We start from the raw sequence: 21,255 nt of genomic DNA, 5'->3' as shown, positions 1-21,255 counted from the left end.
ATCATGCATTCAGGTTTTTAGCTTTTTAACATCTTAGTGTGTTTGGGGACAAGCTAGATCCCTGAGGAAGGCTGGCCAGGAGGCTTGGTGGGGAGCGAAGGTCACATCGCCAGCTTGAGTCAGGCAATGGAGAGGATGGGATTGCCACTGTCACCAGCGCACTGGAAAGCAGGTGCTGCTTGGTCTGTGCCTCTGCTCTCAGTGACGAACAGATCGCTTCCCATAGCTTTGATTGTTAAAACAAGCAAAAAATGGATTTGAGAAACCTTTTCCAGTGAAACTGAAAAATGTGTTCCCGGTGAAGGTGTTTCGTGCTGAATCACAGTTTTCTAATTTTAAATGTGACAGAGGAGAAGCAGGAGATAACTCTTGGCCAGTTATGATTTCAAGTTAAAAGGCTCTTTATTCTCAGTAAGGAGCTCGAGCTTTCAGGAAGCTCAGATTGTGGCATGCAGGGGGTTTCTTTGAACTAGGAATCTCCAGTTTCCTATTTTAAGAAAAGAGTAGCTTTTAATGAAAATCAGTTTGTTACTGTGTAGACTCCATACCATTATGATTACAAATCCAGTGTCATAACTTTATAATCACGTCTGAATTAATACCAAGTGCGTTAAGTTGGCTGTAGGCTCCTTTTCCTTCTACAGTGCAGTGCAGCAGCAATTAAAAAAAAACAAAATACCAGCGTATTTACTTAGTTGTCCTCTCTTGGAGAGAGGCAGGTTCATGCTTGAGGGAGGGCCTTGAGTGAGAGGGATTTTTCCTCGCAAAATACTTGACTGAAAAGTCTGTTCTTCGGCATGCTGAAATCCTTCTACGTGGCATTTGCCTAGACACCCAACTTATCTGGTGTTTGGATCCTATGTGTAAAATATGTAGAATAACAATCCCAGTCTTTTCAGAGATACTTTTAAAATTTCAGCTACTCTTAAAAACACTTTCACAGTGATTATCTGACTGTTTATTTACAACGATTTTCCAGAAAATGCCATGTCCAGCACTCTTGTAGTGAAGTTAAGGTGAGCTTGTTTTATTCGTTTACTCTTCTGGCTTCAGCCTAGCTTGACAGTACATCAGCACCTGATGGCAGATGAAGACTGAAGTAAAGCTTCTGAAAGCCAAGTTAAAAATCCTATTATCCAACAATGGTTTTAAGTTCAGATTTTTGTTTCTTTAAAACTAAGGAGATGCTCACTATTTTGCTTTTTTTCCCCTCTTTTTACCACTGTACCAATGTAATTCTAATACTGTTAACTCTTCACATAGTGCATTCAGCAGTACTCACATGCATGATTTATTATTCTGTTATGTAGAGTGAAAATGGACGTGCTGCTGGAAATTCAGGAAACAAAGTCATTTTCTCAATTTGATTTTACATCTCTCTTTTACTGAGTAGCCACCAAGTATAAAATAGTATTTGTCACCCGGACTGTGCATCCTCATTCACATGATAATAGTTTTTTTTAGACTTTTAGAAACAATGTCAGAAAAGTAACCCATCAAATGAAAGCCTGTCTGTGGACTCAGTGGGTGTGCACGGTTGTTGATAAGCAAGGGGTCATGCTGAGTTGCCTTCATTCAGGTTACTTGGAAAACCAGCTAATTACAGAGTGGGTTTACCATTTGTGAGAATGTAGTGCCCTCTCACCTTTACGCAAAGTGCAGTCGTTTCTGGATAGATTCTTGCAGTCTGGCTGGGAAGGTTTTAGCCATACGTCATCTAACTCTCCAGCAAGTTCACACGGTGGTGCTACAGGACGACTTTGTAATTGCGTAACTCTGTCATATGCTGCCTAAACTAGATTTCTTGCTAAAATGCAAAAAATAAGACCGCTTCTTGTCCTTTTCCCCACCTCCTCCTCCCTCCCGAATTTGAGGATTTATGGCAATCCATGGGACTTCCAGCATTTCCTTTATTGTCAGCGCATCCTCCTGTGACCTGTGCAAAAGTTTATTGTTTGTACTCAGGATGTGGGTCAGTCCACTGGTAAAAATGCTGCGGTGAAGCAAGTTTCTTGTGGCAGTCACTCTGCTATGTTACAGCACAGAACCAATGCAAATGTGTAGTCATTGTGTGTTTTGTGTGATGGGTAAACGAACCTAAGGAAAACCTGCTCTGAGCACATTTTCTAGTATCTAAGAAGAATATTTCTCCTTCTCTTTCTCCTGGATTGATCTAAGGGTACAGTAGAAATAGGTATTTTTTAATCTTCCCCTGACTAAGCTCTGTGCGGCCTGTTATTGTATCTTTTACATCCTCAGCTCTGATGGTGGTCAGCAACCATAACAAGCTTACATGTACATATCTGGCCAGCTGCAGGGCAGTGCTAGTGTGAGTATGGAATAAAGTTTATTTTTTCAAAAGATACTACAATAAACTGGCCTTTGGAAGAGTTCCCCAGGATTTCGTGAGTCTCCTTGTGGAATCGCAGGATGTAGCTGTGACTTTTTGCCATAGGCAGAGATGATTTCCACTGCCTTTCTGAGTACCACGGTTATTAATTTCTGGGGATATCACAGGCCACCTCTCCTGTCGGAGAAGTGCTGCTCACTGAGAAGACTGGCTGGTTTTAATGTAAAGCAAGCTGTATAGGAAAAATGTCTGTGACTCTCAGATGCTGTTGAAAGCCCACTGGATCTTAAGAGGCCCAGGTGCTCTGGAGATTTCTTTTAGCTTTGCTGCTCGAGCAGATTTGTAATCTCCTAGGTGACACTAACTTCTTTACCATGTAGCGTCCCAGACGGGACTGCTAACCCGCGTATTTACTTCAAACACTGCAAAAGCAAAGCGAACGGTTGTCAGAAATAACTTTCAACAGTGCAATCTCGGCATGTTTTCCACGTGCCATTTCAAACACCACTGCAAATCAGAACTGGCCCCCCTCCTGCTCCTCCACGAGAGCCGCGGTTCAGTTGTCCAGGCCTTCCTCGCCTTCCCGGGCGGTGTGTGCCAGGCCCGGCCCGCAGGCTCACCGGCATGCCCAGCCAAAACTGCCGCGGCCCCTCGGCGTGGAGCGGTAACGAGGCTCCTTCGTCAATCTAATTATATCCCCTAAGCCGGCACGGATTAGCGCGGGAGGAGGAGGAGTACAGTCTCCGTCTGGAGGCCGGCAGGGTGCCGGCTCTGCACCGCTTTTGCTGGGTGCCGGGGCCCAGGTTTGCGCCCCACGTGTGCCGTGCAGGCCTGGGGCAGCCCCATGGGGCCGGGAGCAGGGCCTGGGCCTGAGGAAGGGACCGGGGAGGAGGCGCTGCCCGGGCTGGGGCTGCGGGTAGGTACCTGCGGCGGTGCTGGGGATGGGGCACGGGCACCCCGTCAGCTCCGGAGCTCGCCACCCCTGGTGCCGGTGGTTGTGCCTGGGGAATGCAAGTGCTCGGGGCACGGCTCGGTTGGCTTTTTCCTGTCTTATTTGCTCCGTGGAAAAACGAAAAGCCGTGCAGTGTTGATAGTGTCTGATTAAAGTTTCGTAATAGGATCGCTGAAGTGGAGTCGACAGGTGCAGGAGAGGGGAGGTGGCTATGCGAGGAGCATTTTGTTGTCTCTGTGCCTGTTTGCCTCCTGTTTCTGGCACAGACCTGGCTTCACCGCGCTCCGTGTCGCTGAGCAGAAGCACTCGTCGCCCGGCGAGGCCGTACGCTGAGGCTGGTTCACAGACACTGCTTTCCAGGAGGTCTGCAGCTCCGCTTCGCGGACCGCTCCCTTCATCCCGGCCTGCAGGTGCTTGTCATCAGGACAAGTGGAGTAGCAGGGTTAGTCTGTTGGAGAAACCTGGAGTGTTAAGGCTGGAGAGTTTTTCAGTCTTTAGCTTTTATTGGTGTGAAAAGGAAATCCAGTGGAGAAAGTTGCCCTGGCTTTGAGCTGTTTGGCCAACACGCACAGCTCAAGTTGGGAGGTCACACGGGGATGCACAGGATTTGTACGGAACACTGCAAGAGGAAGCAAGAATGCGGGTACACGGTGTGAGACCAAAACTATTTTTGTTTCCTGCCCGTACATCTAGAGAAAGGGTTGTGGGATTTCTTTCTGGGGAGGAGAGGTATATGGAGTAATGAGCAAAACTGGAAAAACAAAAATTTTAATACAGTTCTGCAGTTCTGTGAAAGGGGGGCTGTTAAATGACAGGTTTGGCAGAGGGCGATTTTTTTTCTCACTGCTCGTACAGTCACTGCTTCCTGCTCTTCAAGAACATATGCTGTGAAGGTGGGGTGCCAGAGCAAGAGCTCAGGGCGTGTTTCTGTCTCTATCTGCTTAGTGCTGGCCAGACAACTCCATTAGAGAAATCGTTAATCTCCTGAGGCTAATGGAGCTTCCCTCCAGCGCGAGTTGCTCAGACAGGAGCTGCCCATTGTGTTTGTGGGGAAGGATCCCAGGAGAGTTACGGTCAACTTCTGTGGGTTACTGTTGTTTTATTATGAAGAGTAGTAATGCATGGTAGAGAGTGGCACATAAAAACACATAACATGTTTTTTCTGACCTCACTGAACTTCAAGTGAAGCTATAAAATATTGGAGTTTCATTAGTCACTTGGAGCACATATGTGGTATTCAGTGCATCTCCTTCTTCAGCGAATGCTGTTTTTATATATTAAAGACATCTTTTCTTTTTCTTTGAATCTGTTTAAAGCTCCCTCAGGGAAGTTTATACCACCCTTACACCAGTGTTACAACCCAGTTTTGTTTTCCAGCAGGAGACAAAATCTAGTACCAACAATCAAACAGCTGAGAATTCACGGATACAAAGAACCGTACTGAGAGCTCCAGATTTAAAAACAGGGATGTAGACACAACTTGCAACTGTAGGTACACCAGTGTTATTTATTGTGAGGTTTTCCATAGATACCCTACATCAGGATCCATACCTTGGTTTATGCAGGGAGGAGTGTACAGATTAATTCACTTATTAAACTACTCAGTCATTGTAGAGGGATGCTGGTAACCCTCATCCCTGCTTTTTAACAAAGGTTTTATCAGTAGGAGTAATTATGAATATTAGTTACAGCTTTTTTACATCTATTGTGACTGATGGGGCTCTGCAAAATCAACAATGTGGTTTCTAATTTGATTTCTTTGTACCCAAACAGATGTTTCAACCACGGTTTTTTTTTAGTTTTATTTTTACCAGATTGACTCTCTTGTAAAATTTATTCTTAGTGATAATTAGGGTGACTAAAGATTGAGATCTGAAGGGGGTAGTGTGAGGTGGGGTGGAGAGGAATAATATATTTAAAATTTGCGTTGTTACTGCTGTGAAGTGGTTCTGTTTTCAGTCTTGCTTGGAGAACAGCTTTTATTTTTCTGTGCAGTCACTGAACCCAGCTTTCAAGTCTAATGATCCCAAACTGGGTGCATATCTTGGCACATTCAGTTTCTGCAAAATAAGCCTCAAAGCCTGCAAGAACATTATCCTTTAAGCAATATCAGCTCTACCATGGGAATCCCAGAAATCTGAGTTGTCTGGTGACTTTTAAACATCCACCTCTAAGGGGTTTTAAAAGTTTTAAGGTTGCCACACGTCTGCTCAGAATAAGACCTGTATGTGTTCCTCAGGCATCCAAATCAAGGGAAACAGCATTGCTGCTGTTAATATTAAGTAGGATTTTTATTTTTTGGTTGGCGTAAATTTACTTATGACTAGAGTGTGTTTGTTCTGTGGTTGGACTCAAATTGGTTCCTTACCTGGGCCAGCGGCTCAGGCTGGCAACTTGTCCGCTCCCACCACTGCTGTCCAGCGGCAGTGGGTGGCGAGGTGGCTGCCGCGGGTGACGCTTTGGCAGAGTTCACGTTCGCGTCTGCATCTCTGGAATGGCAGCAAGAGGAGTGGAGGAATCAAGCCCTCTGTTTTCAGGATTCAGACATCCTGCTTTGTGCTCATGACAGAGGGAGGAAGGTTTCGTTTGGGTGGACACAGGAACAAGTCTGAATCCTGTAAGTACAGCACTGTGTGTGGAAGAGCAAAGGCACCCGTCTTCTTCAAGCACAGCTACTAGTCCCTGAAGAAGAGCATCCCTGTTCCTGGATGACCCTGATACTCATCCATAAAGGAGACAATGTGGGGGAAAAAAAATCATTCTTACCCATTCTTGCTTCTGTGGCCACCAGCTGGATCTTTGTCGTGCCTAACCACTGTGTCCGTACCCGCACGGTCTTGTGGCAGGATAAGGCAGAGATCTGCAGCCCTGCAGGCTGGTAGGACCTCTGGTTGTCAGCAGCGACAGGGTCAGACCTGCCCATGCAGATCCCCTCTACACTAGTTCAGAGTCTCTACACAAAACAATGAAGAAATTGGGTCCAGATTAACGTGTGCATAGGTGAGAGGAGGTCCAAGGCGTTGCAGGCAAATATCTGTCCTTGGCCAATGGAGAAATCGTAGATGGATGCAATAAATGTTTCAAATAGAACTGCTTCTCGTTATAATACTGTTACAGCTGCAGTCACCAGTTGGAGACAAAAAGGGGATGTAACTTGGAACTGAACAATTAGCTTCTCCACCTGAAATCTGAGCTACCCCTGGGAGGTAAGGAGGGAGAGATTGCCTCAGAAGGTGATTGTGCAACTATAACCATCTTATGCCTCAGGTTTCCAACGTGTTAGGGCAGCTGAGACTGCATGCCCAAATTATGAGCTCTGTAATATGCCAAGACTTCGGCCTAATGTCTGTTTTAATCTGAAAATAGTTATTATGACAGTAAAAATCCTTTTTTTTTTAAATCAGTGCCATATATTACATAGTGATTTACAGTTGCACGGCTATCTCCAAATACCCCATTCAGTGGGAGCACTATAAATTTTTACGTATACTTGTATATGGAGTCCCAAAGGGGCTCCTACAGAAGTGGCTTTTCTGTTTACTGTTTTTTCTTCTTAAGTGCAGCAGCTTTTCCTTTTAAACCTCTGTTGTCCTTCTGAAACCAAGATGCCTTGAGGGACAGTTTCTGCATAAAAAGCTTATTCAGTTATTTATTAACATGGGATATATTGTATTTTTTTCTACAGGATTGCACTCATCTTTTGTCTCAGTTGTGGCTAAGCTGGATTAAATGGGTCTTGGATGTTGTGTGACGTGGCCAGAATTTATTTGGAAGATTATTTGAGAAGCCTGACTGTTGCGAGAATAAACTGAGACACAATATTGGAATACTTAACGAATGTAAGCTCTTAAACAGATGAGCAGAAAGACTCCATGTGCTCCTGTTGAGTCACTTTTTAATTTTTATGCCAGGGACTTCTCTGGCTTAAAGGACTATATCATCGGTAATGGAGATCTGTGTTTTAAATGTTTATTTCATTAAGTACCATTCCTGCAGTGAGTCTTATTTAGCCATTCCTCTTTGTGAACGATTTCACCACATAATATGCAGCTGAGGTTGCATTATCCTCTGCACTTCCATACCACTGCAGTCAGTGTGGTTTCAACAGAGGTTTAGAAAAGGCTTTCAGGTAGAGAATTTGAAATGGGGGCACAAGTTTGTCATTCTCTCTATATTCCCTTGCTGGTCTTGTTGGCTGGTATTACTTTTGGTATTCCTTTTCTTGGTTCTCACTGAACCAAAGTAATTTCTTTTGCTGTATTTGGGAGAAGAGATGTGGTAAGGAACTTGAAAAGGTTTCAGAATAGCCGTGGAAAAGCCAGAATTTGCCTGTTGCTCTAACTTAGAAATAATTGGAGGATTAAGTTAGAGCAGTGATGCAGAAGTTCAGGAAATGGGAAACAGTTGTGTTCAGCCCCTGGTGTGGCACTGTTGGCCTTGCAATGTCAGGACATGCCTATCTCCCTGTTAGCAAGGTGGGCATCTCGATATTACAGCTTCAGACCAGGCAAGAGGGGCTGGTTATCATTCCCTGGAGAAGGCAGAAGCTGCTTGTGACCTGTTTGCAGCTGTTCCAAATCAGGAATAAGACAGTTTGTGACTAGGTTTTTTACTAGTGCTGCATCCTCGATGTGTCAGTGTAGCCTCTGTATTTCAGAGGCGCGTACCACCCAACTTCCCAAAGTGGAGAGTCTGGAAAGTGGATTGGAGCACAAGAAGTCAAAATATTTGACAAGTCATTTAAAAATGAATTACTGGCATCCGCTACCTTAGTTCACATTTTCAGAGCAGGATAAATAATTCCCACCTGAAGGAAAAGCATGTGCTGAGGTTAGTTTTTATGCCTCGGAATTTAGAGTTATAGTATTGTGAATCCAGCTTGATTTTACAGAGCTCAAGATGCTTATTTTGAGGTCTGCAGGCTGGAGAAAGCTTACCTGCCAGTGTAGGATGTGTCGGGGTAAATCAGCATTGGATACGCTGGAAGAGAGGGAGCTAAGAGAGACCAGGGATTTCTTTTTGAGAAGATTATTTTGTGTGGTGATCTCGTTTCTGTACTTCTGAAATGTCCTGTGGATTTTGATGGAACAAAGCATGCTTCTTCTCATAGTTACTTGTAAATTTATGAATGATAGAGTAAGTTTCTGGGTGCTGGTGATTGAGAATAAGTCTGTTCTCGCACCTTCCCTTCAGGTGGCCAAAGCTGTACATTACTTTATGACGTTAGAGTGGGTAGCCCACCTTCTCCATTCACAGCAGCATTGCAGAAACAGAAAAAATGGGTGTACATGTCATCGCCTTGTCCTGCGACATTTGTTGCCTTCCAAGGCTTTACAAACAAGGGGTAGTGAGCCGGAGAGCAGGTGGGACCCCCAAAGACAGTGGGAAGCAGAACAGGAGGGAGGAGGAGCAACCTGGTCCTCCCAGGGAGGAGATAATGTTTTCTTCCTTTCCCTTTCCTCCCGGCTTGCTCATTTCTTTGGAAAGTAAGATTTTCCAAATTTGTAAATACAGTTGTTTGTGCCCTTGAAGATTTCTTTTATTTTCCTATTTTTAAAGCAAACGCGTACACTTGTGGTACTTGTGTAGACTGCTGTTAAACAAGACTTGCTCATTACTCCATGATTATTCAGTTGTTAACAGCTTTGCTCAGTTAGGATACGTTTTTCTTCAAATATAGCATGTTTTCAATAGATTTTAACCAGCGAGGATAATACCTTATTACGGGGTAAGTTAGAGGAATTCACAAAGTTGACTAGGAGCCCAACTTTTATATTTTTGCACTCATCAAAATCACATTTTGAGAAGTGTCAAGTGTGTTAGGTAAGTAGTGGACCTGTCCTCGGATGACAAGGCTGTTAATGACTTTTCTTCTTTGCGTGAAAACCTTATTCTTTATTTTTAATTCCCGTGTGTGGATTTCTGCAGCGCTTGCGATTCCCAACTGCTTGCTGTCTCAGCTGATCACCTACCGCAGTTTGTGCCTGCATGTTACGTGCACTGTCGTGGATGTCTGGGCTTTTTCGCCCGTGGCTACTGAGCTGTCACAAGACGAGGGGATGTGGGCAGTGGGGCTCAGCTGCCTGCGGTCAGAGAAGGGTTTTCTCATAAACCAGGCTGATTAGTTTTCATCGCTGGTTCATCCCATTCCAGTGAAGTATGTCACAGCGGATTTTCCCAAAAGAAAAGATGCTAATATGCCAGGAGAGGTTGCTCTAACAGACAGATGGGTTGTGTGCTGCTGCTAATGGAGAAAAGCGGAGTCTTGAAATAAAAACCCTGGTGTGGTTTTGGGTGTTTCCAGCAGTAATTTGACTTCATACATATTAGCCCTTCCAGTCCATACCTGACAACCTAACATTAAAATTGCTGCTGACAGTTTTTTTTTTAATATCAAGAACTTGATCTTATAAATTCACTTTTTTAATGTTATTTTGCTGGCAGACTAGAGTAGCTTTTAAAATCTCATATAAGCAGCACTTGATCAGTTATGATGTGAAAGCATTTGCATTTAATCTTCATCAGACACCTAATATTACAACCCTCAACAATTTTTCATCCTAAATAAAGTTCCATTCAGATTTTCTCTGTATTCAGGGAGTACATGTAAAAGAAAGGAAAAGAGGTGTGCTGTTTTTATAAAGCTCACTAGATAGCTATTAGATTTAAAAGGCATTGCCTTAAAATACTTAGTAAATTGCTATTTTCCATTAGTTTTTTTGGGTTTACTTCTCACCATGAACAGGCATTTTGCACCATTTCAGTTTAATCTCTATAAAAGTGAGGTTTTGAAGCCTCCACACAGTTAACTTAACAATTTCAAGTCCTTAACTGTCTGCCTTAGCTAGGAAGGTCCACTGTTTCCCTTTTGAGAGGGATTTATGCAGTCACTGGTATGTCTCACTGTAACAAAGCTGAAATTTACTGTCCCTCTTTGAAAGGACATTTAAGGCCCTCCTGGATGGGTGGTCTGAACACTGGCATAGGCTGTAGTGGGGAAAAAAGCATTTGAATTGCTGCTGTCTAGGCTCGGGACAGCGGGAAGTTAGGGCATCCAAGACTGAATCTGAGTGAAAGGCAGCATTACAAAAAGGAAGCAAAGCGATTCAGGCCCTGGCAAGCAAGCAGGGAGACGTTCAGAAGTGGGTGTGGGTCAGGTTTAGCAGGGCATAGGTATGGTGGGAAGACCAAGACAGGTGGTTGATGCCTATGTATTTCAACCCGGAAGAGGAGCTGTGGGCATATTTTGAACTTCGGAAAGCTAGAAAGTGACTTCACATATATGTATAGAAGAAAAAAGAGTTAGGAATAAACTTTTTGAATCATTTGTATTGCTTAAGAATGACAGACAGTGAAGGGAAAGAGGTTTTTGTTTTCAAAATATATTGTGGGAGTTCCTTAATTGTATGCGTAGGATCATTTAATATGGGATTGTTGAATGAAAAATTTCCAGGGCCTTTCTATGTTTTTCTTCCTTTTTTCTTCTTACGCACCACCACCACCACCCTTCCTTTCTCCATTTCAGAGGAAGAGAGGAAGGGATAAAGTGAGAGACAACCTGTGTTGAGGCAGGGTGTTCAATCTCATGTTTTATGTGCTTTGGCCTCCTTTTAAAATCACATTTTCCCATTGTTAGTTTTCTGTTACATACAAAGATACCGACAGGTATATAGGGAAACACTTAAAATGACAAGGGGGAAGAAAGGGATTGTATTACATTTATCGCAAAGCTTCTTTATGAAATTGATAACAACTGTTTGAACCTAGATTAGGATGATTCATGGATGTATTGAATTATTAAGAAGCTGTTCACATTCCTTACAGAGGTTTGTTGTTTTCTTTTGCCAGACTTGAGATATTACCCTGGCAGGTAGATATCTCTGCCAGTAGTGACTCAGGTAACGTGAAGCAATCTGAATTCTACAAATACAGTTGCCTGAGAGAGAAAATACCTGATGTCTTTGTCTGCAGAGGGTGATGACTACTTAAAGACTCTACAGAAAGGAATGTTGTTTGTCTGCTGGAGTGGGGGGAGAAAGAAAGAAGACATTTTGACCAAATAAGTGCTCATTCCAAACAACATCTGATTTGTTCAGATGGTGATTTCATCCTTTTTTCTCTTCAACCCCCAAAATTGTCTCGCTCTAGTTGTGAGCTGCCAGGTTAGGCAGCTGGGTGGGGTCTTCACGATCTGCAGCTAAAATTACATTGGACTGGTTTGGGAAGGAAATGGGGTGACACTGCTATTTCTTCTTGTTATTTGAGGCCCTTGTGAGTAACTGCATCTTCGTGGTGGTTTCCAGCATCCTTTTTTCCTCCAAGGATTCAGAAGACTAAAAAATCTGAATAGTGTTTTTTTATTAATGAAGTGATTTGGTAGTTTGTTTACAGTGTTTTCCTACATATTCATTTAATTGCATCATAAGTTACTCTGCTAGTGTCTTTTAATCCATGAAGCATGAGATTTGTGAACTGAAAAATAAACAAAAAACCACACCACAGTTTGGGAGGATCTTTTCTTTTTTCTCCCACAGGACCTACGGATTTATAAAAAATGTTAACAAGAGTTTGTATGTCTGGCCCAGTATATTCATGCTGTTTTAAAGGAGTGGAGGTGAACTACAAAGTCATTTGGGATTTACAAGGGAATAATCAAGGGCACTTGTGCTGCCACTGCAAAGTCTTGCAATTGTCTCAACGTGGAAGAAAAACTGGTGGATGAGGAGCTTGCTGAGGAGATCCCAAAGAGAGCTTATCGTAGAGTTCCTTGGTTGGCTGACATGGGACTGGCAGTCCTAAGGACATCTCAGGGTTTTTTGTTGTATCCTTGGTGTACAGACTGGGCTGCTGCGTTCTCACAGCCATCTACCTTGCTCTGATACCAGGACAAATTTCTGGCCATATATGAAGCTTAAAATAACCAACTGTAAGTAGTTTGTACCTCCTGATACAACTGTTTAAAATAGCCCAACTCCACGTTTTAACTAAAGCACTGGAGAGCTTCCTGAAAAGTCTGAGATGCATCTTAGTGGGTGGAGGGAGAAGAGTTTTATTTTGATAGCAGCTGTTCAATTTAACTAAATTTGCTGGTTCCCAAATTCTGGGACTTGCAGGGAAGTTGCACCTTCACAACCATGGAACAGTGGTCTGCAGCTCTGGGACTTAAAATGTTCTGTAGAAATGAGAGTAAAGTGGCTGAAATCTGAATAATATTTGCTTTAAAGAGTCTTTAACGTAATCACTACAACAGTTTTAACTAAGGAAATTACTCCTGACAGTATCCAGGAGTTCTTTCCAGCTGCTGTTCAGTTCTGACTGAAGCCACTGGCTTGTCCTTCCTCTTAAATTTATTTTTATTAAAAAAAATATATATATATATATTTGTGTAAAGCCAGGTTTTGTTTCCTGGTGCAGCTGATAGAGATGAACAGTATAAAGCATTGCATTCGGAAGTACTGTCATAAAATACCTATTTTGGGTTCAACTGGACACAGTGAATCTGAATTATAAGCGATTATTACTGATTTGAAGCAGGGCATTGAATTCTGCAGTCTGAGAGCTGCAGAATCCAGAAAAACATGATCAGGTAATTTGTTCCAGGGTTGCAGAAGACCACTATGCCATTTTCATTGGTTATTGTAAAAAATAAAAATAATATATTTTTAAAAAAGTAATCAAATAGGAGAGCTAAAGTGGAGTTATATTTGATTTTGGAAGAATAATAGCCAGATTCCTGCATTTGGAGGGTCTGGTTTCCTCCCTGTGATGAGACAGGCTTCATTTCCCGGGTGCTCTCCAAGGGGGAGACGGAGGGAGAAAGTCCCTTGGGAACACTGTGAGCCTGGTGGCTGCAATAACATGAGAAAGGGACTCATAAGCTTTGCTTGCTCGTTGCATTTTTGTCCAATTTCCTTTGAAGCTGTAAAAAAGCTGACGGGCAGACCACTTTGTGTTGATGCGGAGTTTTAAAAACCTTCTTGCAACAGGGTTGCGATGCTTTCTGTTAGCAAAAACAGCATCCTGGAAGTGGTGGTGGCTGGCTCTTGCTGAAATGGAACAAGGTTTCTGTTTATCACTCAAGACATGCTTAGCCATCTCTAAAACATTATTTACATTTAACATGCGAAGTAGTCACACAGAGTGGTAAATTCTAGTCAAAATAATGACGTGAAATAATAGAACATACTCTTTAAAACAGAAAATAGTTGGGTGGTCTTAGTTAAAATGCCTCACCATTGTGATTCGTAATTCATTTTTATGGGGAGAGTCCTTTGCAAAGTTTCAGATGAAAAATCTTTGTAGGAATTGTTCTGTAGGAGTTAGCTTTGTCTTAAGATAGGCCAGAATATGTTTTCTGTGAGTATGTAAGCACTGCGAGTATTAAAAACACTTCTTTGAGCTAAAGAGGAGGCGCCAGTAACTAGGTGATTGAGACATGGGGAATGAAAGCCCAGTTTGGTGTTTCAGAAATACCGTTCAACCTCTTTTATGTGTAGCTGCTGCTACTTAAACCTCAAGATTTGCAGCCTTGCGTTTGCATGTGAGCCAGCAGCCAGGCATTGCCACCTTTGTTGATTCAGCAGAAGGCTGGAATGAAACATTAACAGTGAAATAAATCCTGGGGACTGCTTTTCACCGGGATGCAGTTCTCTAGAACTGCATTTCTTTCTTTAGCTCTGGGACTCTGAATGCAAAAATGTGTATGATAAAGCTGCATGAAGCTGTTTGGTAGGTGAGAATAAAACAGAAAATTCTGGTTTGGGGGAGAAATACATCTGTTGTTGTATCCGTTGACCTTTTACCTGAACATTACCTACTGTAAGTTTGAATACATCTGAGGAAATACCTCTTATTCATTGATACTGTCATTGTATGCTGAGGTCCTTCACTTACTTTATCTGATTTTCTGCCTGATTTTCATTTTTAAATTTCAGTTCAGTTCTGATGCATGCACCTCAAATTTGAGCAGACTTGCTGATTCTGAAAAGAAAAAAGAAAAAAAAAGAATACATTTGTGTGCATTCTCAAATGATCTGAAAAAAAATCTGAATTTTTCATCTTGACTTAATCAAATATTTTTCTGACTTCTGTTGTTGTTCCCAGACTTGCCCAGTTTAATTTACTTTTTTTCTTTCTTGGTCAAAAAAGCTTATTTTCTCTTTTTTCTCTCATATCCAATCAATCTCATCGGTATTGCTGCTGCAATCTATAGCAGTATTTCTAATCTCTCTACCCTGTGAAATTCAGACCGTTTTTCTTAAAGACTTCCAAGCAGTAATTGTAAAAGGGGAGATTTATTCTGAAAAACTCTATGGGAAAGGTTCCTTTATTGCTAAACTATTTGCACACACGTGTCATTGATACCACTCTAACAGCTTGCTCATAGCAAAGAGAAATTGTTTTTCCTTTTGTATCATATCTTCAAAGCTTATCAGCATTTTCCTTCCAGCAGCTTTTGTAAAAGCATTGGTAGAAAGACACTTTCAGTGAAATGCTTTTATTAATGCTTCCATTAATGGCACAGATTTTCTGGGTTGTAGGTTTGGATGATCTCATTCTGTCACTCGGAATTAATACAGAGGTTTTACATTAGAATATGAATGTTGTGCTTCCAGCATCTTCAGTTCTCCGCAAAATATTCTGGTTTTGAGTCTTTCATTCTCTTGTTTTTTTCCAATTCCAATTTCCAAAACCGTTTCCAAGGTTTATTGTTAGAAACACTGTTTCTTGAAGTGCAGGAAATAGTAAATGTAATGAGATGGTGAGAATCGAGCAAAAAGCAGTGTTGACTGTGCGTAATCAAGTAATTCTTAGTCAAGGTGCAGACTGCAACAAAAGCAGGTGCCTACCCGGTTCTACCTTCCAGGTATCCCACCAGTATTTTTAGACTGTTCAGGCTATTTTATTATGTGTTTAAAAAAAAAACAACTCAAAAATATTATGTCCACTAATACAAAAAACGAAGCAGAACCTGTAAGTTCTAGTCCAGTTGATTTGCCTCATGTCACAGCTCAGTCCAGTCTGTTCCTCCCCTTGCTTGGCTCCTCAGGAAGATGAAAGTGGTGGTGGATATTGTAGCACAGAAAATGTCATCTGAAAGCGATGTTCATGTGGCGAGAAACTATCTTATGAAGATCTTGAGAAGTTCCATGAGGTACAGTACTGACTTCACAAGTGCATCCCTTCTGCCCCTTCCCACTGATTGAATCCCTCCTACCATTTGCCAAACCAATAGCAAACTACTGCAGAAGTCCTCTCTCCCTACCCTTCGTCTCCTCATACTCCAAACGTTGCTTGTATTCTGCTAGTTTACTAGTCTTGTGTTTCCTTCGTGGTGCATCACACTAAAGTAATTGTCTCTTTGCTGAATTGATGCCTAAAAGGTATATTGAATTTGCCTAAATGCATATTTATGGTTTGCCTCGCTGATGTCAGTAATATTAGAGGGAGCAATGGAAAAGTCATCGATGTTCTGTGCAGCTGAATAAAGGAACACTTCTGTCCCATACCCGAAAACAGGTCTGGGGGCCTTGGAGTACGCAAGGACTGTCTGGAGCTGAGCATCACGTGGCTGAGCAGAATCTTCTCCACTTGTTTTCACCAAGAATATTTTGGCTTCTCCACTCACTCTTTTAATTTCATATCCTGCCAAGGAAGAGCAAACTGACTCTCTGCTCAACCGTTTTGTCTTTTGTCATGCGAGAAAGAGTAGGCTTTTGTTTATGGAAACAATTACTTCTTTTTTTAGTGACAGTAATGATGCAACGCTTCCTAGTGAAATTACAGCTTCCCTGTAGAATTATTATACTCTCCTTTTATAATCCTGCATGCAGAGTTTGGAAAGGCAATTTATCATTGAATTCATCAGATGTTCTTGAATGTACTTCAAAAAGCCGTGTAGTCAGATTGGATCTGTTTTGAAGATTCTGGGTTTATAGTGAGCTTTGGTTTTGTTTTCTAAATCCAGTGGCAGTCTGATAACCCAAATTTAAAAAAGGGAGATGAGTAAAAAAAATAAAAATGTAGAACTGCCTTTAGAGTATAAATTGTGAATAGGGAACACTTTCTCTGCTTTGGGAATGATTGTGTAACTTAGACAAACCACTAGCTATAAAAAAAAAAAAAAGATAAATACATAAGTGAAATACGTAAGTACATTTAAAAAACTTCAAGAGCAGATGTCGTACAAGCCTTTGGTTTGCTCTGTGACTTCAAGGATGCGATCTGTCTCACCTGATCTAAATTTTAAATCTGATCTAAATTTTAACTTCCTCTTTTCCCAGGATGAGCCAAAGAGAAGGGCAGGATGGATTACCTTCAGGAGGTTCCTGCTTCATTCCCAGGGCTATTGAGAGAGTCTAGACAAAAGACCCATGCTAGGCATGTGTTTGCTGAAACAGAAATAGATGAAGCCCATCCAGAAGGTTTATCTAACACTGGGGAAGAAGAATGCACTTCATGAGTGCTGAGAGGCATTACAAAATTCTTGGAGGAGGAAGCGAAAGCTCGTGTTATTAGTTCCTAAGCAGGGGGAATGGGACAGAGGGGTTTGTAACAGTTTTGCAAAAAGGTTTGTAAGATACACTCTGAGAGCTTGTTGTACTTTTTAGAAAGGACCTCTTCAGTTACATGAGCATATATATTTGGAGGTGATATCCTGGTAGATATTTTGGGTTTTAGATAAATTGCTGAACCATTTTTGAGGTATATTCTTTAAAACAAAAGCAGAGAAACAAACCTCACTGCTTACCTGTGCTGCTAAACCATAAAGAGTCGGTCTCTCAAGTGTTTTTAAGGAATGCTGGTAGCTTTTCAAAACTGGCATGCATGTAGAGTATCACCTGGTCTGCTGTCATTTGAAGTTACTGTGTCTCTGTGCTATCTGTATGACGCCTGCCCTGACAGATTTTTTTGCTGCCTCTCACCTTGCTGAACTGTTTGCATTAACCTAGTACACTCTTCCTCTCTCTTTTCAGAAGAAATGACCTAGCCTGCAGGCCTCACTCCTGGCATGCGACCAAGTTTACAGAAAGTCAACCTGAGACAGCCACGTCACACCTTCCTTCATCCAATGCCTGCACTTCCTGGCACTCACGGTATCATGCAAGGTGAGTCTCTGCTGAAGTTACGTACGTTAAGCTCCGACGGAAAGACAATATTAATGTGGTCCTGTAGAGTGCTTCTTAAATCCCAAATGCAGAAGCATGGTATTTTTGTATTCTTTATTATTGCCTGTCCTTTCAATGCTTGAAGGAGGAGCATTGGAAGCTTTACACGTGGAGGAGTGGATTTCAGAAACAGTATGTGATAAGTGCGTGTGACTGAAAGGTAAGAAACTGGTTTTAAGGGCAGTCAGAAAGTTGCGTTTCTTGCTCTGCATTTCCTTTCGGTGTCCACTGGTAAAATCTTAAACCTTGCTAAGTGAAAAGAAACCATCAAAATTAACCTTCTTAAAGTGAAATAGCAGAGGGAGAAGAAATAGAAAAATATTGTTACAGAGTACTGGAAAGCCTTTCCTAAAAGGAGGGTACAGAGTATTTTCCTGTTGGACTTTAAGGTGGTACTGGTCTTATAAATTAAACTATCTTTTTGTAATCTGATCTTCCCTACGCCTCTGTTCTTGCTTGTGTAAAGAGGTAATAAGACCAATGATTTTCAGTGTTTGTTTAAAGCACTTTAAAATTTGTTAGGTCTCATTCAGCACTGTGGAAGAAAGGCTGGCACTCATGTAGTTTTAGTTGTGAAATTTTAAGTAATGCCTGTTTGCATCTGGTTACAGGTTTTTGTTTGGTTCCTGCTTTTAGGTGACATCCTTCAGCATTTTCACAAGGATTTTAGTCCATTTGTTTTATCTATTTATTTACTTATTTATTCTTCTCCAAACAATTCATATTGGGCCATAGTTATTCTAGGCATTATATAAAATCATTCTTATACACCTTCTCCGTTTGGAAAGTAAACTTGTGCTTTCTCTGCTTCCTAACTGTACATTCTTCGTCTTTGCTTCTTGATGTTAACTTATCGTGCTCTTTAAAACAACAGAAGAACATTCATACTGTAAGATTTTATTTTATACCATTTGTACAACCTTTTTTACATTGTTTGATTTCTTTTGAAGTTTCTTACTGTTTTTAAAATAACTTGCTATCTGCCCCTGCATAAAATGGGAAAATTAGCATTTAGAAAGAAATGGTTTTCAAAATGCTTTTCATAATACTCCATTAGCAGAACTTTTAGCACATTATTTTTCTCAAATCCTTGATTGTAGTTGTTCCTGTCTTACATTGACTAGTAGAGTTTATACTTAAATTTTCTGTAAATAGGCTGGACTAGATTTATAGATTTAAGACAGTAAGAGTTCTTGTACAAGAAACAAAATTCACAAATTCCTTACAGACTTAGAATTCTTGGTTGCAATGCTAATTTGAGAGTATTTTTACTTTGTCAACTAAGTCTTTTGATTGAAATGTAAATTGTTACATGCTTCCTGCTCTTCCTGATGGTTGTCCTTGAACGTTGTGAAAGTTAAGATATTACAAGACACATTTCTGAGAGTGTGATTTGATAGGAGCTGGTGATATTTAAAATATTTATTTATTTATTTTTAATTTGATTCAAGTGCACTTTGCAATGAACTTCTGGCAGGTGAGTTTCAGTATAAAGGAACGGGAGGAGGGGACTGGAGCAATCCCCTCCTCTAGTGTATCATAAATAGCAGCAACTGCTGACAGACGTTAATGATAACAAAAAGGGCAAACTACTTTCTCAGATGGTACTAGAAGATGCAGTGGTTTCAGCACAGTCTAACACCAGGGTTCCAAGGACATTACTACTCCTGAACCCCTCAACCACCTGTGCTGCCCACTTGAAAGCTTGGCTGCCAAAAGGTGATTTACCTGGGAGATTTGTCACTCCTGCTGTCTGTTGCCCAAGACGGTTTCCATGACCAAGCTGACTTCAGATTGTGGCTCCTGGAAATCCAGCACTCCCAGAGTGCCAGCCAAAGGATTTGGGTATTTTGAGGATCCCAGTTGCAAAGTAGCTTTTTTTGGGTTTGCTAGTTTAAAAAAAAAAAAAAAAAAAAAAAAAAAAAAGTGAGTAGCCTCAGGGATTCCCCACTTTCAAGGCACAATCCACAAAACCAGCATGTTTCAGCACCAAGCTGAATGGGATTCAGGCTAGTCAGTACCTGAAAGGAGCAGTAGGTAAGGAGATAATACAAATAGCTCGAGGAGGGGATATTTCTAGCCTGAGGATCTCATCCTTGTGCCTCTTCTGGAATTTCAGGACCGTCCCTGAGCTAAGCATCTGAAACCGGTACTCACAGCCTAAAATCTCCTCTGAATGTGCATGCCTCAGTTCTCTCTGTGAGTGTGAGAATCAAATCACATGTAAAATGTGGAGTTCAGCCAGGAGGAGAGATGCTGTGGCTCTCTTCCAAGCAGGATATACCTGGATTTCAGAGTGGGGAAGGGACAGCTGCTCAAGTCAACCTTCTGAAAATTGTCTTTACTACCTAGGTAGATGCTAGATTAAGGCATGGGTCTGTTGGTTTTTTTGTTTGGTTGGTTGGTTGGTTTAGTTGTATTTTTCTTGGCCTGCCCACTGAATTCAGACCTTTGAGAAGGTGTGTGAAGCTACAGGAAGAAAGAGCAGAAGAGACTTCTGTAGGTAGGAGTGAGAGTAGTTCTGGGGCCCTGAACTCCACATCTGCCATTCTGTCTGTGGTTTTATCGTATGACTTTTGTGCAAAAACTGTAAACCACCTAGGGATCACTGGGCTAGGTGTGGGTGCCAAGAACATTTCTGAATAGCAGAGCTAGCAAGTCAGACCTTCTAAGGGTTTGATGCCTTAATTTCCCATTGTGAGTCGTCTTCTGTCATCTTCACAGAAGTCACAGCTTAACAAAGTGGATGAAGACTTTTTTTCCTAGCCCACACTAGGCTATGGCTGCTGGCACTTTTCTGGAAGGTGTGGATGTGAACCATCTTGAGTTGCTATAAGTTTAGACCCTGCGTTGTCTTCCACTAGGATACGCTAGTATTTTTCTTTGTTTTACCCAGGTGTGTAGTTGAAAACAGTAACCTCTGTTACTTTGTTACAGCCTTACAGGTGTGAATGTGAGGCAAGTAAGCTTTGAGAAGGCTGCTTAAACTGAATTTTTGAGGAAAGTTAGTCTGGTCTGAATGCTGCCTGATTTGCTGAGATGATGTCATTTCTGGGAGGGCCCAGGAGCAGAAACTCATGCCATGGGTTTGGGGTGTGCCCCTTGGCCAACATGACCAAATAAAGGTACTTGCAGATCATTCCAGGAATTTACCTGTCAGTCTTAAACCAACAGTACACGTCCATTTATGAACCTGCTCTGAAAAAATGCCATTGAGAGAAGGGTAGCCTGGGATGCCAGACTGTCAATAGAAATGGCTTTTGGACTCTATCCTATGCCAGACTGTGTGGGAGTATTGCCCCACAGGTAAGGACCACGGGAGGCCAAGCTTTGCGGTAACACACCACCAGAAACTTTGCTGCCTTTCCTATGAAGTTTTTCTTGCATCTGTTAGGTTTCCATGAAGGGTTTTCTGGCAGAGCTGTGAACTCATGCTGATGATCTCTGCTTCACATTTGATATCAGATCTGTAGATTGTAAATAGAGGCTCTCTTGTGCAAGTATCATCCTTAATCAATGCCAAGCATCATCTTAGTCCTGAAGAGGGGGGTAAATTAAAACAAAACAAAACAAACAAACAAAAAAACCCTGCAATTCATAGGAACATCACTTACGTTCTTCACTAAAAACAGAGATCCTAATGACTAAGACACTTTTTATGTGACCCGTAGTATCTGCTTAGGAAGAAAGTTAAGACTTTTTAAGTATTCAGTGAAACGTTTTGAAATGCTGAAAATGAAAGAACTAAAAAACATATAAGATGAGGCCACTGCTAGTTTATCTTG

General features: G+C 41.7%; 1 protein-coding gene across 1 annotated transcript in view; it reads left to right on the top strand.

The window, feature by feature from the left end:
- Positions 1–21,255, top strand: part of SHROOM2 (shroom family member 2) — a 127,233-nt gene that overhangs the window by 61,808 nt on the left and 44,170 nt on the right. The window contains exon 3 of the mRNA XM_035542286.1: positions 17,279–17,410. Within this exon, the coding sequence (XP_035398179.1) occupies positions 17,279–17,410 (132 nt within the window). The remainder of the gene's footprint in view (positions 1–17,278; positions 17,411–21,255) is intronic.

The sequence above is a fragment of the Cygnus atratus genome, chromosome 1 (assembly GCF_013377495.2).
Source record: "Cygnus atratus isolate AKBS03 ecotype Queensland, Australia chromosome 1, CAtr_DNAZoo_HiC_assembly, whole genome shotgun sequence".
Taxonomy (NCBI): domain Eukaryota; kingdom Metazoa; phylum Chordata; class Aves; order Anseriformes; family Anatidae; genus Cygnus; species Cygnus atratus.
Note: the sequence above shows the minus strand (reverse complement) of the source record. Positions and strands in the feature narration are given on the sequence as shown.